This window comes from Mus pahari, chromosome 9 (assembly GCF_900095145.1).
Source record: "Mus pahari chromosome 9, PAHARI_EIJ_v1.1, whole genome shotgun sequence".
Lineage (NCBI taxonomy): Eukaryota > Metazoa > Chordata > Mammalia > Rodentia > Muridae > Mus > Mus pahari.
In genome coordinates, this window is record NC_034598.1 from 480,307 (window position 1) to 496,394 (window position 16,088).

General features: G+C 40.6%; 1 protein-coding gene across 1 annotated transcript in view; it reads right to left on the minus strand.

Annotated features, from left to right (window-relative positions):
- Positions 1–6,024: 6,024 nt before the first annotated feature.
- Rwdd1 (RWD domain containing 1) overlaps positions 6,025–16,088 on the minus strand; it is a 26,511-nt gene continuing 16,447 nt past the window's right edge. Inside the window, exons 4-7 of the mRNA XM_021205132.2 lie at positions 12,082–12,225; positions 11,350–11,482; positions 10,840–10,902; positions 6,025–6,315 (exon numbers count right to left, since the gene is read on the minus strand). Coding sequence (XP_021060791.1) covers positions 6,194–6,315; positions 10,840–10,902; positions 11,350–11,482; positions 12,082–12,225 — 462 coding nt within the window. The 3' untranslated portion in view covers positions 6,025–6,193. The remainder of the gene's footprint in view (positions 6,316–10,839; positions 10,903–11,349; positions 11,483–12,081; positions 12,226–16,088) is intronic.

Consider the following 16,088-nt stretch of genomic DNA (forward strand, 5'->3'; position numbering starts at 1 on the left):
TAAGGCCGGGCGTGGTGGTGCATGCCTTTAATCCCAGCACTCGGGAGGCAGAGGCAGGCGAATTTCTGAGTTCGAGGCCAGCCTGGTCTACAGAGTGAGTTCCAGGACAGCCAGGGCTACACAGAGAAACCCTGTCTCGAAAAACCAAATTAAAAAAAAAAAAAAAAAAGAATAATTTATAGATAAAAGCCCAGGAAAGTTTTCATTACAAAGTACTGGTCTTAGAGCAGCTGACCAGATTTTTTTTGAATTCTGTAAATATGTGTAAATATGGTGGTAAATGCAGGGCCTACAATGGTCAGAATACGGTATTAGACTCCATGGAACTGGAGTTACAGGTGAGCTGCTTTAAGTAGATGCTGGAAACAGAACTCAGGTCCTCTAGAAGAGCAAACAAGAGTTCTTGACCATTGAGCCTTCTTTACAGTAGCCTTCAGCTTTATTTTTTGAAAAATGAATTACTCATTATCTACCCCTTATAGGCCAGGAAACTAAGAATCAGACATTCAGTAACTTCACACTCCATGGCAGTTATTCCAATACTAGAGGCTGTTAGTCCAATCTCCACCATTTGAAACAATCATATATTTTTTTAAGATATTTGCATAGCCAGGCACTAGTGGCGCACACCTTTAATCCCACCACTCAGAGGCAGAGGGACGTGGATCTCTGTAAGTTGAAGGCTAGCCTGGTCTACAGACCAAGTTCCAGGACAGCCAGGGCTACAAAGAGAAACCCTGTCTCCAAAAAAACCAAACCAAATTGCATTTGTATAGTATGTATACATATATGCAGGTTCACCAGGCACATGCATGCCACAGCACATATGTGGGAGTCAGAAGATAACGGTAGATGCTAGCCATCACCTTCTACACTAAGATAGTCAGTCTTTTGTTCTGTACTACATACACAAAACTAGGTGGACCACAGGCTTCAGGGATTCTCCTACCTCTAACTTCCATCTCTCTAGAGGAACACTGGGGTTATATTATATACATGTACTACCATGTCTGGCTTTACCAGAGTCCTAGGGATACAACTTAGGCTTCATGGTTGTGAGACAAGGTCTTTCACTAACTGTGATATCTTCCCAGTCTTGACAATTGAATCACGCATATTTATGTGAAAAAATGTATCAGACAACACTGGTGAGTAAAAATATTAAGAAACAAACCTTCACTATCTTGTTTTTCCTTTATGCTGAGTTTCCAAGGCCCGGTTCAAAGTGTACAGGTTCATAATCAATCAAGTACCAATGGTAGAAAGATAAAAGCCCCAACTTTACGATAAAAAATAAGTGTTTGGAGATTTGCAATCAACAGAACTCTATAATATCAGTTGATAATAGCAAGTGACTTTGACTGAAAGGTAAAAACTATCAAGTAATCACTGGTCCCTTCCCATTTTCCTGCCACTGATTCTGCTGTGACTGGTAAGGCTAGATAGTTTCAGTTTGTAGGCCGAACACTAAGCAGTTTTGAAGATTTTTTTTTTATTCAATATTTTACCCTTCACCTTTTTACCACCTGAGACAGGATTTCTCTGTGTAACTCTGGCTATCCTGAAACTTGCTCTGTAGATCAGGCTGGCCTCTAACAGAGATCCACCTGCCTCTGCCTCCGGAGTGCTGGGATTAAAGGTATGTGTCAACACTGTTCAGCTTAATCCTTAATCTTTTTTTAAGGAAAAAAAAAAAAAAAGACCTATAAAACTTCAAGGATGTTCTGCATGTAGTGAATGCCACTGTGCACTGTGTGCTATCTGAGAGTCAATGTGCCAGATGTTCCCACAGAGGCTTTGCAAGGAAAATGCTCTCCATCTTGTGCAAGGAAACAACATCAAGAACAGTAACACAAAGAAATGCACAATAACACCCCTCTCCCCAGTCCTGCCTAACTTCTCCTAACTTGCTATCTTTGTAAGACCATGCTTTTCCATTAGTATTTGTCAGTCTGTCTTTTGTACTCCCTCAACCTCTTTTCCTACCTACTGCACCCTACCTTCTTTGGTTCTGTACTCCTGAACTATTTACCCCGATCACACACTTTTTTTTTTATTAGATATATTTTTTTTAAGATTTATTAATTATAATTAAGTAAGTACACTGTAGCTGTCTTCAGAAACTCCAGAAGAGGGCGTCAGATCTCGTTAAGGATGGTTGTGAGCCACCATGAGGTTGCTGGGATTTGAACTCAGGACCTTCAGAAGAGCAGTCGGTGCTCTTACCCATTGAACCATCTTACCAGCTCCATAGATATTTTCTTTATTTACATTTCAAATGCTATCCCGAAAGTTCCCTATACCCTCCCCCCTCCACTCCCACTTCTTGGCCCTGGCATTGGTACTGGGGCATATAAAGTTTGCAAGACCTAGGGGCCTCTCTTCCCAATGATGGCTGACTAGGCCATCTTCTGCTACATATGCAGCTAGAAACACGAGCTCTGGGGTTACTGGTTAGTTTTTGTTGTTCCTCCTATAGGGTTGCAGACCCCTTCAGCTCCTTGGGTACTTTCTCTAGCTCCTCCATTGGGGGCCCTGTGTTCCATCCAATAGCTGACTGTGAGCATCCACTTCTGTATTTGCCAGGCACTGGCATAGCCTCACAAGAGACAGCTATANNAGGGTTCTGTCAGCAAAATCTTGCGGGCATATGCAATAGTGTCTGCGTTTGGTGGCTGATGATGGAATGGATCCCCGGGTGGGGCAGTTTCTGGATAGTCCATCCTTCTGTCTCAGCTCCAAACTTTGTCTCTGTAACTCCTTTCATGGGTATTTTGTTCCTTATTCTAAGGAGGAATGAAGTATCCACACGCTGGTCTTCCTTCTTCTTGATTTTCTTGTGTTTTGCAAATTGTATCTTGGGTATTCTAATTTTCTGGGCTAATATCCACTTATCAGTGAGTGCATATCAAGTGACTTAGATAACACACTTAAGGGAAACAACACAATGAAACGTTATGATTCAGGACCATCGACAGTGCCACTGAGTTGGCCTGTTCGGGGACCAACTGAAAATTTGATATATTATTAACCACATTTGTTGTGGTGGCTAAAAATAGATAAGGTTCTAGTCACAATAGTAAAACTGTAGACTGGGCTGCATTATTTCTCCTCATGGGAGGAGGGAAAAACATTTAACACTGCCACAAAGCACAAAGCAGCTGTCCAGTGTTACCTGTTTACTAAATGGAAGTTTTAAGTGATTGTACCCAGCAAGCAACTGGAACACAAATCTGTGTGGCTTAAACTGCACATCTACAATGTCTATCCAATTATCTAGGTTGGATCAAGGATAAGAATTGGGTGGCAATTTAGTTATTCTCACTGGAGAATGCAAAATTAGTTCTAGATATAAAATGAAAATCAGCATAGGTCATTTTTCTTTGATGATGTAAATAAAAAAATCCTTTTGAATATGCCTTAACATTTAAAACAAGCCCTTTAGCTGGGCGTGGTGGCGCACGCCTTTAATCCCAGTACTCGGGAGGCGGAGTCAGGTGGATTTCTGGGTTCATGGCCAGCCTGGTCTATAAAGTGAGTTTCAGGACAGCCTGGGCTATACAGAGAAACCCTGTCTCGAAAAAAAAAACCGAAAAGCCAAAAAACCAAAACAACAACAAAGAAAACAATCCCTTTAGCCATCCTTTGATACAAGTAAACTGACAAACAGGTCACGTGAACTTTCACCTAAACAGCAGCAGCCTGACAACTATCTTCTTGGCAACATGTGTCTGTGGTCCTGACACTGGCTAATGCCACCGCCTGTGGACACACTGCATGGCAAGCTAATGTCACCTGCCTGTGTACACACTGCATGTGCCACAGCTTCTGAAAGCTTCACCTACAGCTAATGGTTCCTTCAATGTAAGCAGGTGATCACCTTGACACATACTCCTGTCTTGTCTTCCGACCTGACACAAAACACTTCACCTCCCTACATTCGAAGCCTGTGGCACCAACAATGGGTAACATGCACATGTTAACAACCCACAGGCATCTTTCTTCTAGAAACTAAAAGCTCATCTTTGGCTGCTTACAAATATTCTAAACACGTAGTCTGTGAAGAGTAGTGGACTCTTTTCCTCTTTTCAATGAGGTGACAGTGACCTTTCCTTTTAGTCTGACATCAACTAAACAATATGCTGCCTCAGCACTTTCTCAAGTTGCCCTAAAGAATCCTTGCTGGCAAAAAGAGCATGAAGGGATGAGAGGATGAGGTCTTACTCAAGAATGTGGGTGTAAAGACTGGTTTGTACTCTCCTGAGAATTCTCATTCTTCCCATAACTTATACCGATGCGTTTCCCTTTTTATCCTACTAATATTTTTATGTCTTGGCACAAATAGCCAAAGATCAAGCAAGTTTTCCACATCTACAGTTCAGGCTGCTGCACAAATGGAGTCATGGGCAGAATCCCAGAATATGAATTCACCTGGAATTTATATTCTCATGACAAATCTTGAAGTGTCAATAGAACTAGCCAGGTTGCCTTTTTATCATTGCTTTCCCTACATTCTAGAAAGGCCAAGGTAGAAAACCACTTCAGAACCAAAGCACCTAAAGTCACATGAAGGAGGAGGGACGAGTTGACACTTGGGTCAAAGACCTGACCTTGGCACATTGTTCCTCTATGCTTTGTTACCCCAATTGAACAGCTTCTTCCAGGTTCTTACACATCTACTCATCAGCTTATAAACATTGCTTTTATGGAAAGGAAAGTTGGTATAACACAAGCTTTTGGCTTTCTGCATAGAAACCCCGAAAGTAAGCCGGGCGTGGTGGTGCACACCTTTAATCCCAGCACTTGGGAGGCAGAGGCAGNCGGATTTCTGAGTTCAAGGCCAGCCTGGTCTACAAAGTGAGTTCCAGGACAGCCAGAGTTATACAGAGAAACCCTGTCTCGAAAAACCAAAAAAAAAAAAAAAAAAAAAAGAAACCCTGAAAGTTATTGCTACCACCTGGCATCAAGATCAACTAAAATAATCTTCAAAAAGTATTAAATTCCAGAATGACAATTTTACTTTTGTTTTTGCTTTTTTGTTTGTTTGGTTTTTTTTTTTTTCACGACAGGGTTTCTCTGTGTAGCCCTAGCTGCCCTGGAACTTGCTCTGTAGACCAGGTTGGCTTCAAACTGAGATACTCCTGCCTCTGACTCCCAAGTGGTGGATTAAAGTTGAGCGGCACCAACTCCCAGCATGACCATTTTATTTTAAATAGTTTGAGTTTAATCATAAGTCTGTTCCAAAATAAGACTGCATTTGTGGGTATGTGACAGACATTTTTGACTGAAGGTAGTAGGTACTTAGAACAGTACAAGTGATATCAACCAGGGTCAACCCTCTAAAACTGTAGACTGGGTAGCTTGCAGAAAGCCTGGCTCACCTACCTGATCCCCCAACCAACCATCTCAATGTACTATGAAGAGGGCATCCCATATGCAAATATCTAGATATATTTCTCTTCCAATAATGAACAGTCCCAAGAGAGTCTTTGAACTAGTTAATTGGCCAGAAAAACACTAACCCAGGTAAGACAAACCAACAAGCCAGGGACTCAGTCAGAAAAGTATGTTAGAACACTTCTAGAACTGCTGTAATGAGACTGAGCTGTTTTAAAATCAGATTGGGATCCACTGTTTCTGGCTCTAACCCACAAAAGGCCCAGGAATACATATCTCGAAACCTTCAAATTCTGATTTAAATACTGCTACCACTGTAATAAAGTCTATTTTGCTCCTCCCTATATAATATTTGAGCTTCTAATTTTGTTAAAACTCAAAATTATTGTGTCAGGCACTAGGAGTCCAGGTTGGTTACCGTTCAAGTCACTCATTCTTCTAGTAAGACACTTGAAATCTAAAGTAACCACTGACCCCAGCATAGAAATTCTAAGTCAATTCCTTATTTGTAAAACCATGCATCAATAGCAGCAGCCTACATCAGCGATACAGGTGGGGGCTCTCTGCAACACTAAGTCATAAAACATCTAAACTCTTCATCAATAAGAGGAAGTAAACACTTTATACTTGAAATTTTATGGGCAGTTTATTAAGTTCAATGATGAAAGCTATCAGAAGAATATTCTCCTGAAAAATATGTTTTTTCTTAGAAAAAAACCAAAGGAAGATCCAAACCCTCTCAGCATAGCCACAGATGCTGTGGCGGCCACACCTCTCTGGAGACAGGGACAGTCCATTAGTCTGAGGAGTCACTCCCTGGGGCAACAGGATTGTAGTCAGGATCATCCTCACCATCTTCTAGCTCCAAATCATCCATTTCTTGGAACAATGACTCATCCACCTCCACATTGTTCCCAGCTGTGAAGAGTAAAAGAGCCTCACCTTATAACCCAGAAAAAAAAGTGTGTCTGTGTCTGTGTGTGTGTGTGTCTGTGTGTGTGTGCGTGTGTCTGTGTGTATGCACTTGCATGTGTTTGGGGAGTTGGGGGGGTTGTGATGTCTCTCACTGCAAATCCTTCTGAAGTTGATCAGCAGAGACTCTGACAATAGAAGAGCAACTCCAATCTTCAGAGTCATAGCCTAGAATCTTACTATTTTAAAGCAGGTTCATAGAATACTTAATGTCAATGTAGCAAGCTATAGGTGAAAAAGAGGATTCACTGGTGGACCATCACTGAGACCAGCCCCACAGCTCAGCTTACCAAGAAGCAGCAGATATGCATATCATCAAAGCTGATCTGTAATTTCTTACTTAATAGACTGTCAGATGGGACTAGCCTAGTTCCCTTTACAGACAACAGATGGCAAAGGCTCTAAATGTCTAAGCCCTATGAGAAGCACTGGCCAGGCTCTGCCTCAACAAACCCACTTTGCAGATGGCCTGAAGTAGCTATAGCAGGCTACCACAGTACTACTCCATCTGTGCAAATGTTATCTTACTTCCCTCTTAAGAATGTAGGCTACTAGCCGGGCATGGTGGCGCACGCCTTTAATCCCAGTACTCGGGAGGCAGAGGCAGGTAGATTTCTGAGTTTGAGGCCAGCCTGGTCTACAAAGTGAGTTCCAAGACAGCCAGGGCTATACAGAGAANCCCTGTCTCGAAACAAAACAAAACAAAACAAAACAAAACAAAACAAAACACAAAAAAACAAAGAATCTAGCCTACTGGTATTCAATCCAATGAGAATATAGAGAGCCTATATAGACTATAGTCTATATAAACAACACTATAGGGCTGGAGAGATGGCTCAGCCTTTAAAGGCTAGGCTCAGAGCCAGAAATACAATGACAATGTACTGTGTCCAGGCCACAGAGTAACTGAGTCAAGAGCAAGGAGGCTTCTCAAGCATCTTCAGGGAACACTTGAGTCCAAGAGAGCACAAGGGTCAGGACAAGCAAGTCTAAAAGTATACAAAAGGTACAAAATGATAAGATCTTGGCATTTCCAATTAGAAGTCAAGAATCTTGAGGAAAATATCAGGAAATAACAAAGGTAAGGTCAGACTGAAATGGAACTACGTAGTCTTTACCCTATCAAAGAATTCTAAAGTTTTATGGTTAAATATAAGGTTCACATTCTCAGAAGCAGAGAAATAACTATAGAAGATTCAAGGCTCCAAGAAACTGAGTGATTCACGGGCTGGAGAGATGGTAGAAGGGCTGGCTGCTCTTTTAGAGGACTCAGTTCAATTCCTAGCACCCACATGGTGGCTCATAGATCTATAACTCCAGTTTATCAAGTGAGGGAAGGAGGGGAAAACTCCATTCTTATAATGAACTTTCTAAAGAAAAAGAGAATGAGATGACTGAGGGAGCTGAGATTCCTCAGCAGTGCAGGAGAAAATATCCTAGTGAATTTCTGATTTGTTTGGTTTTAGTTTGTCTGAGACAGTCTTACTCTATAACCCAGACAGGCCTATAATTCACAGAGTAAAACAGATTAGCCTCAAACTTAGGCAATTTTGTTCAGTCTCCAAGTGCATAGCTTACACAAGTGGTGAGCCAACACGCTCAGCTTTGAGTTTTGTTTTTAAGATTATAAAATTAAGAATCTTGACCTATTTGCTAGAGAAGGTAATAATGTATTTGAGGGGAAAAAAACATATTGAGGGTTAGCAGTGTAGCTCAATGACAGAGCATTTTATGTGCATACACAAGGCCGTAGGTTCCATTCTTATCACCAAGAAGAAAAGAAGGGGGTAAGTTCCAGTGAAGGTCCCTGCAAAGATAAGAATGATGTAGCAATAGGCCACATCAGCAGTACCTAATCCAGGGCCTAGTGAACTACAAAGGACAGGGTAGATATAAGAGGGTGATGAGGTGTACAACCTGAACAAAGTGCTATTTTGACCAGATGTGATGAGCATGGGGCCAATGTAAACACAAGCAGGCCATCCGCTACAGGAGGTAGGAAGTGGCCCATGCTGCTCTTTGCTGTGTGGAAAGTGGGAAGGAAGGCCAGCACATAAGCATCTGTGGGTGGGCATGGTATATGCAAATAGTGCAGGAAATAGGGGTAGAGGCAAACCTAAGGACAAGAAACTCCAGCAACTATACAGTAGGAGGAGGTCCAGGTAGGGGACGCTAGAAGTTCCACATCTGAGGCTTCTATAAGCCCAGAGTGAATAGATTCAGTTCTCCCACATCTGTGATACAGACTTTTGAGGAAAATGGTCACCTGAGCCATGCTCTCCCAGTTTCTAGCTGAGAAAGGCTTATAACTGCCACCCTTTAGGTACTTAAGTCACTTGAAAACTTTAAAACATGCATTGCTATACAATATAACATTTAGATTGAGTGTTTAAATTGATCAACTGTTAAACCTTCAAAATTTTGTTTTTAACAGTTAGCAGTAGAAGAATGCAAATTGGTCCATTCTTATCTCTCTGTACAAAGCTCAAGTCCAAGTGGATCAAGGACCTCCACATAAAACCAGATACACTGAAACTAATAGAAGAGAAAGTGAGGAAAAGCCTCCAACACATGGGCACAGGGGAAACTTTCCTGAACATAATACCAAAGGCACAGGCTCTAAGGTCAAGAACTGACAAATGGTACCTCATAAAATTGCAAAGCTTCTGCAAGGCAAAGACACAGTCAACAGGACAAAACAGCAACCAACCTATTGGGAAAAGATCTATCTTAACAACCCTACATCTGACAAGGGATTAATATCCAATATACACAAAGAACTCTATAAGTTAGACTCCAGAGAATCAAATAACCCTATTAAAAATGGGGAACAGAGCTAAATAGAGAATTGTCAACTGAGGAATACTGAATGGCTGAGAAGCACCTAAAAAAATGTTCAACATCTTTAATTATCAGGGAAATGAAAATCAAAATGATTCTACCTCACACCAGTCAGAATGACTAAGATCAAAAACTCAGGTGACAGCAAATGCTGGTGAGGATGTGGAGAAACAACACTCCTCCATTGCTGGTGACATTGCAAGCTGGTACAACCACTCTGGAAATCAGTTTGGAGGTTCTTCAGAAAATTGGACATAGTTCTACTGGAAGATTCTGCAATACCACTCCTGGGCATATACCCAGAAGATGCTCCAACATGTAATAAGGATACCTGCTCTACTATGTTCATAGCAGCCTTATTTATAATAGCCAGAAGCTGGAAAGAACCCAGATGTCCTTCAACAGAGGAATGCATACAGAAAATGTGGTACATTTACACAACGGAATACTATTTAAAACAATGACTTCATGAAATTTGCAGGCAAATGGATGGAACTTGAAAATATCCTGAGTGAGGTAACCCAGTCACAAAAGAAAGCATATGGTATGCACTCACTGATAAGTGGAGATTAGCCCAAAAGCTCGGAATACCCAAAATACAATTCAGAGACCATATGAAGCTCAAGAAGGAAGCCCAAAGTGTGAATGTTTCAGTGCTTCTTAGAAGGGGGAAAAATAATCAAGGGGAGTAGAGGGTAGGAGGGACTTGAGAGGAAGAGAAGAGGGGGAGAGGAAAAAGAGGGGAAGAATCGGGTATGGGAGGAGATGTACAGAGGGTCAGGAAATTGAACAGAGGTCTGTGGCAATGGGGCATGGGGAACTGGAGGTAGTAAACAGAAAGACCCAGATGCCAGCAAAGCAAGAGCCTCCCAGGACCCCATGGGGATGACATTAGCTGAAATATCCCACAAAGAGGAGGAAGAACTTATAAAGACCATAACCAGAGGCTAGGCACGGACCCCTGGTTGAGGGATGGGGAAACCCACCCATCTCCAAAACTTTAACCCAGAATTGCTCTTGTCTAAAGGACATACAGGGACACAGAGTATAGCAGAGACTTAAGGAAAGGCCATCCAGAGACTGCCCCACCTGGGGATCCATCCCATTAGAAAAGACCAAGACACTATTGTGGATGCCAAAAAGTGCTTGCTGACAGGAGACTGATACAGTTGTCTCCTTAGAGGCTCTGCCAGATCCTAACCAATACAGATGCAGATGCTCACAGACAACCAAAGAACTAAGCACAGGGACCCCAATGGAGGAGTTAGGAGAAGGACTGAAGGAGCTGAAGGGGCCGTATCTGGCAACAATGGGAGGGAAGGCCCTTGGTCCTGTCAAGGCTTGAAGCCCCAGTGTAGAGAAATGCTAGGGTAGTGAGGTGGGAGTGGGTGGGTGGGTGGGGGAGCACCCTCATAGAAGCAGGGTAAGGGGAGGTGGAATAGGGGGTTTACAGAGGGGAAACCAGGAAAGGGGATAACATCTGAAGTGTAATTAAAAATAAATAAATAAATAAATAGCAGTGTACTAAAACAAAACAAAACAAAACAAAACAAAACAAAACAAAACAAAATACCAGTACCCTGCTTTTCCCAGATAGTACATCCACGAGGAAGTATAACAGTATCTTACCATCCTCCAGGAACTGGATATCGGATGTATCAAGATTATGATCTGTTTCAAATAACTGTTTCCCTAAAAGAAATAAATATATTTAATTCAAATGGCATAGCATTGTTTCATCCCGTATAATCACTTAAAAGGGTAAGACCCAAGAAAACAAATCTGAACACCTGTGTTTCTGGGAATTTCAATAAATTTATGAATTGTGCAATAGCATAGAATACAAGACATGTATTCAGACTAAGAAAACAAGAAAAGCCTAGGTTCCTTAGGTCTGAAAAATTATGGGTTTGATTCTATCACTCTGAAGGCTTTAGTGTTCAATATTCTTGTCGAAGGATCTAGACTATAAGTCCAGACTCATCAAATACCAAACAAAGTGTTAGCATACACAGCAGCTATGAACTGTGTGAAGAGTGTATGTATGATTGCTGTTAAAAACTATCCGAGTCATCTCTGCTGTATGTGAACTATGGGGTGGGAGGACTGACCAGGCCAGGCAGGGGGCACCATACACACCACTTAGTTTATTTTTCCCTGCTTGCTCCTCTTCTTTCATTCGTTTCTTTTTAATTTCCAGGAGTTCTGCATCAAATTTGGCCTTCCAACTCAAGAAATTCTCAATCGTAACAGGGGTGCCATGGAACAGTTTCTTAGAAAATGAAAGACACATGTGTCATGTCAACGAGACAGTAATTTAACAAATAAAGCCAAATGAGGTCTTCTAGATACCCACAGCCACACAGTGAAGCATGGTCAGTATTACTAATGTCTGCCTGGGCTAGCTCTCATTTAATGTCAGCATCTTACTCTGGAAAAGTCAATTTTTAAAAATATTCTTCTTGCAAAACTTAAAAAAAATAAAGATAATGTGCAATGTACTTATTGCCCTTGCCATAGCTATTTATTATTAACAAAGTGCTTGGTTTTAGTATGTTTTCAACACACATCAATTTGCAACACTACCACCTTTTTACTTCAGAGTTTGGAGTTGGCCTTGTTTATATCACTGTGACAGGACTTGATAGTTCTCAGTTAGACACTCTGTTGGGAAGCATTTACATTTATTGGTTTTACACAAATGTGCTTTATCAGTCTGTCATAATATGTCCTCAAACAAATTTTACTCCTAGGAAAATTTACCTTTTAGTCTCTTTATTGTGATTTCCAAAAGCAATAACATTGTCAGGAAAAAAAAAATCAAAGCTAAGCCCGAGAGATATGAAGAATATGAAAGGCTTTCAAGTATACCTTCTCTGCTTCTTCTGCTTCCTTTTCTTTCTGTTTCTTTTCTTCCTCTCTTCTTGTTTTTATCTGATCAACTATTTCATTTAATTTTTCTTGAACAGCTGTCACGAGGGTAAAGATCATCACCATGCCAAGATTCTCCTCCGCCTGTGGAAAGCAAACAGAGGTGGATAGAAACACACTTCTCAGAAAACTATAAACTGCCTAAAGAAACAAAGTTATTATAACAACTAAATCCCATGTTTATACCATGATTCCTCATTTAGTTATCCCATACAGTTGGATAAGTGGACATTTAAATTTGAGTATAGAGGCAGAAACAATAGTAGTAAATCCCAGCATCTGTGAGATGGAGGCAAAAGAATCAGAAACTCTTGACTATACAGAGTTCAAGTTCACCCTGGGCTACATGTGCCCTTGTCTTTAATGACTAGGACACAGACCTAGGAACCAAGTAAGTATTGCTGTTCTAAAATCAGACAATATAGACTTCAAGCAAAAAACTAGTGAGGAAGATAAAGAAGGGTCACTTTTTAATAATTAAGAGAACTTCCAGAGGACATACACATAACATCAGAGATGAATCCCAGCACAACAGAGTGGATGACTTCAATACCCCAAAGTATATCCAAGCACGGAGAGAATCATAACAGCCCAAAGTGTGAGAATAAATAACTGTTGTCTCCTCATCCCTAAATGGGACATATCTATCAGCTCATTCTGTCCCCAAGTTCAGAGAGCATCATTGAAGACTATAAGATCCAGACGATAGGGAGGTGTTCTATGACTTCTAGACATGATATAGCCATTATATTTGTGATCTCATGACAGCTGTAGAGGCCTACACAAAACCTGCACAAGACCAAACTTTCCAAAATTCCAGCATTGATGGGAGAGAGCACATGGCCCCACCCTTAGCTGAGGAGCTCTGAGCAGTTAATAGGTTCTATAAGAATAAGTCATTTTTCTTTGGGGTATGGCCAACAGTGGGTTGCCTGTGATCCACTAAATGGCCCCTAGTCAACTGCATATTGGTAGCACTAATTGGCCTTAGTGAGCTATTTAAAGCAAGAGCTAGAGAGAGAGCTGAGTGGGGTTAAGAGAACAAACTGCTCTTTCAGAAATCTAAAGTACAGTTCCCAGCTCCTTTATCCGACAGTCACAACTAACTGTAAACATAGCTCCAATAGGATCTGATACCTCTGAGGAAACCTGCAGTCATATGAGCATACCGACCTAGAGACATACACATATATATGCATAATTAAAAATAATATAAATCGTTTTTTTGTTTGTTTTTAAGACAGAGATTCTTTCTCTGTACTTCTGGATGTCCTGGAACTTGCTCTGCAGACCAGAAAGGCCTCAAACTCAGAGATCTGCCTCTTCAGATCTGGTATTAAAGCTATGTGCCACTGTGCCCAGCAAAATAAATCTTTAAGACAATAAAAAAAGAAAGAACAGGGGGAGGCTACGCTGAGGGGGAATCTTGGGAGGACCATTATATACATGTATAAAATTCTCAAAGAATAAAAATCTTGACTTTTTTAAAAAGATGCTTTGTGGTTATGTATTATGAATTCCGATTAGTCAATGTACTATTTATATGTATTTAAAAACATCTTCTGCCTGTCTACCATCTGCAGCCTGGAGCTGAGGCTGTTCCACAGCCCACTGTACATGGGTCCCGCCAGGAGAGAGCTGGTCTTCCAGGAGTGCTCATACTCCCGGACTAAGAGGTGAGATTTCCACTTTCTCTCCAACAACTGTCTGGAGCTGGGCCAGCCAGGAACTCATGGAACACAGGAACAGTGGACTGGTTGGGACAGGATCCTTCCTGTCACCATCTGCACCCAGAGCTTGAGCTGTTCCAAAGGCCTCTGTACACAAGTTCCTCCAGGAGAGAGCTGTAAGCTGACACAGGCTTACAGACCCACAGGAGGGACAAGCTCCAGCCAGAGACAGAGACCATCAAACACCAAAGATAAAGAGATGGTGAAAGGCAAATGCAAGGGTCTTACCAACAGAAATCAAGGATACTTGGCATCATCAGAGCCCAGTTTCCTACCTCAGCAAGTCTTGGATATCCCAACACATCGGGAAAGCAGGGTGTCTATTTAAAATCACATCTCATGATGCTGATAGAAGATATTAAGAAGGACATAAGTAACTCCCTTAAAAAATATATAGGAGAACACAGGTAAACAGGTAGAAGCCCTTAAAGAGGAAACACAAAAATCCCTTAAAGAATTACGGGAAAACACAATCCAACAGGTGAAGGAAATTAACAAAACTATCCAGGATCTAAAAATGGAAGTAAAAACAATAAAGAAATCACAAAGGGAGACAACTCTGGAGATAGAAAACCTAGGAAAGAAATGAGGAGCCATAAATGCAAGATTCACACACAGAATACAATAAAATGAAAGAGAGAATCTCAGGTTCGAAGATAACATAGAAAACATTGACACAACAATCAAAGAAAATGCAAAAATATCCTAACCCAAAACATCCAGCATAACCAAATCTAAGGCTAATAGGTATAGAAAGGGGAGTGAAGAGTCCCAACTAAAAGGGCCAGTAAATATCTTTAACAAAATTATAGAAGAAAACTTCCCTAACCTAAAGAAAGAGATGCCCATAAACATACAAGAAGCCTATAGAACAACAAATAGATTAGATCAGAAAAGAAATTCCTCCCGCCACATAATAATCAAAACACCANATGCACAAAACAAACAAAGAATATTAAAAGCAGTAAGAGAAAAAGGAAAAGTAACATATAAAGGCAGACCTATCAGAATTATATCTGACTTCTCCCCAGAGACCATGAAAGCCAGAAGATCCTGGGCAGATGTCATAGAGATCCAAAAAGAACACAAATACCAGCCCAGGCTACTATACCCAGTAAAATTCTCAATTACCATAAATGGAGAAACTAAGATATTTCATGAGAAAAACAAATTTACACAATATATCTCCACACATTCAGCCCTTTAAAGAATAATAAATGGAAAACTCCAGAAAAAAAGAGGGAAACTATACCTTAGAAAAATCAAGAAAATAATCTTCTTTTAACAAACCAAAAAGAAGATAGCCACAAAAACATAATTCCACCTCTAATAACAAAAATGATAAGAAGCAACAATCATTTTTTCTTAAGATCTCTTAATATCAATGGACTCAATTCCCCAATAAAAAGACACAGATAGACTAACAGACTGGACAAGTAAACACGACCCAGCATTTTGCTGCATACAGGAAACCCACCTCAGTGACAAAGACAGACACTACCTCAGAGTAAAAGGCTGGAAAACAATCCTCCAAGCAAATGGTCCCAAGAAACAAGCTGGAGTAGCTATCCTAATATCAAATAAAATTGACTTTCAACCTAAAGTTATCAAAAAAAGATAAGAAAGACACTTCATACTCACTAAAGGAAAAAATCTACCAAACTGAACTCTCAATTCTGAATATATATGCTCCTAATGCAAGGGCACCCATATTCATAAAAGAAACTTTACTAAAGCTCAAAGAACACATTGCACCTCAAACAATCATAGTAGTAGACTTCAACACCCCACTCTCAGCAATGGACATATCTTGGAAACAGAAAATAAATAGAGACACTAACAGAAGTTATGAACCAAATGGGTTTAACAGGTATCTATAGAACATTTTATCCTAAAACAAAAGAATATAACTTCTACCCACCTCATGATATCTTCTCCAAAACTGACCATATAATTGCTCACAAAACAGGCCTCAAAAGATACAAGACTGAAATAATTCCATGCATCCTATCAGATCACCACGGACTATGCTGGTCTTCAATAACAACATATAACAGTAGAAAGCCCACATACACCATATAAAATTGCAAAGCTTCTATAAGGCAAAAGACACTGTCAACAAGACAAAAGGCCACCAACAGATTGGGAAAGGATTTTTACCAATCCTAAATCTGATAGAGGACTAATATCCAATATATACAAAGAGCTCAAGAAGCT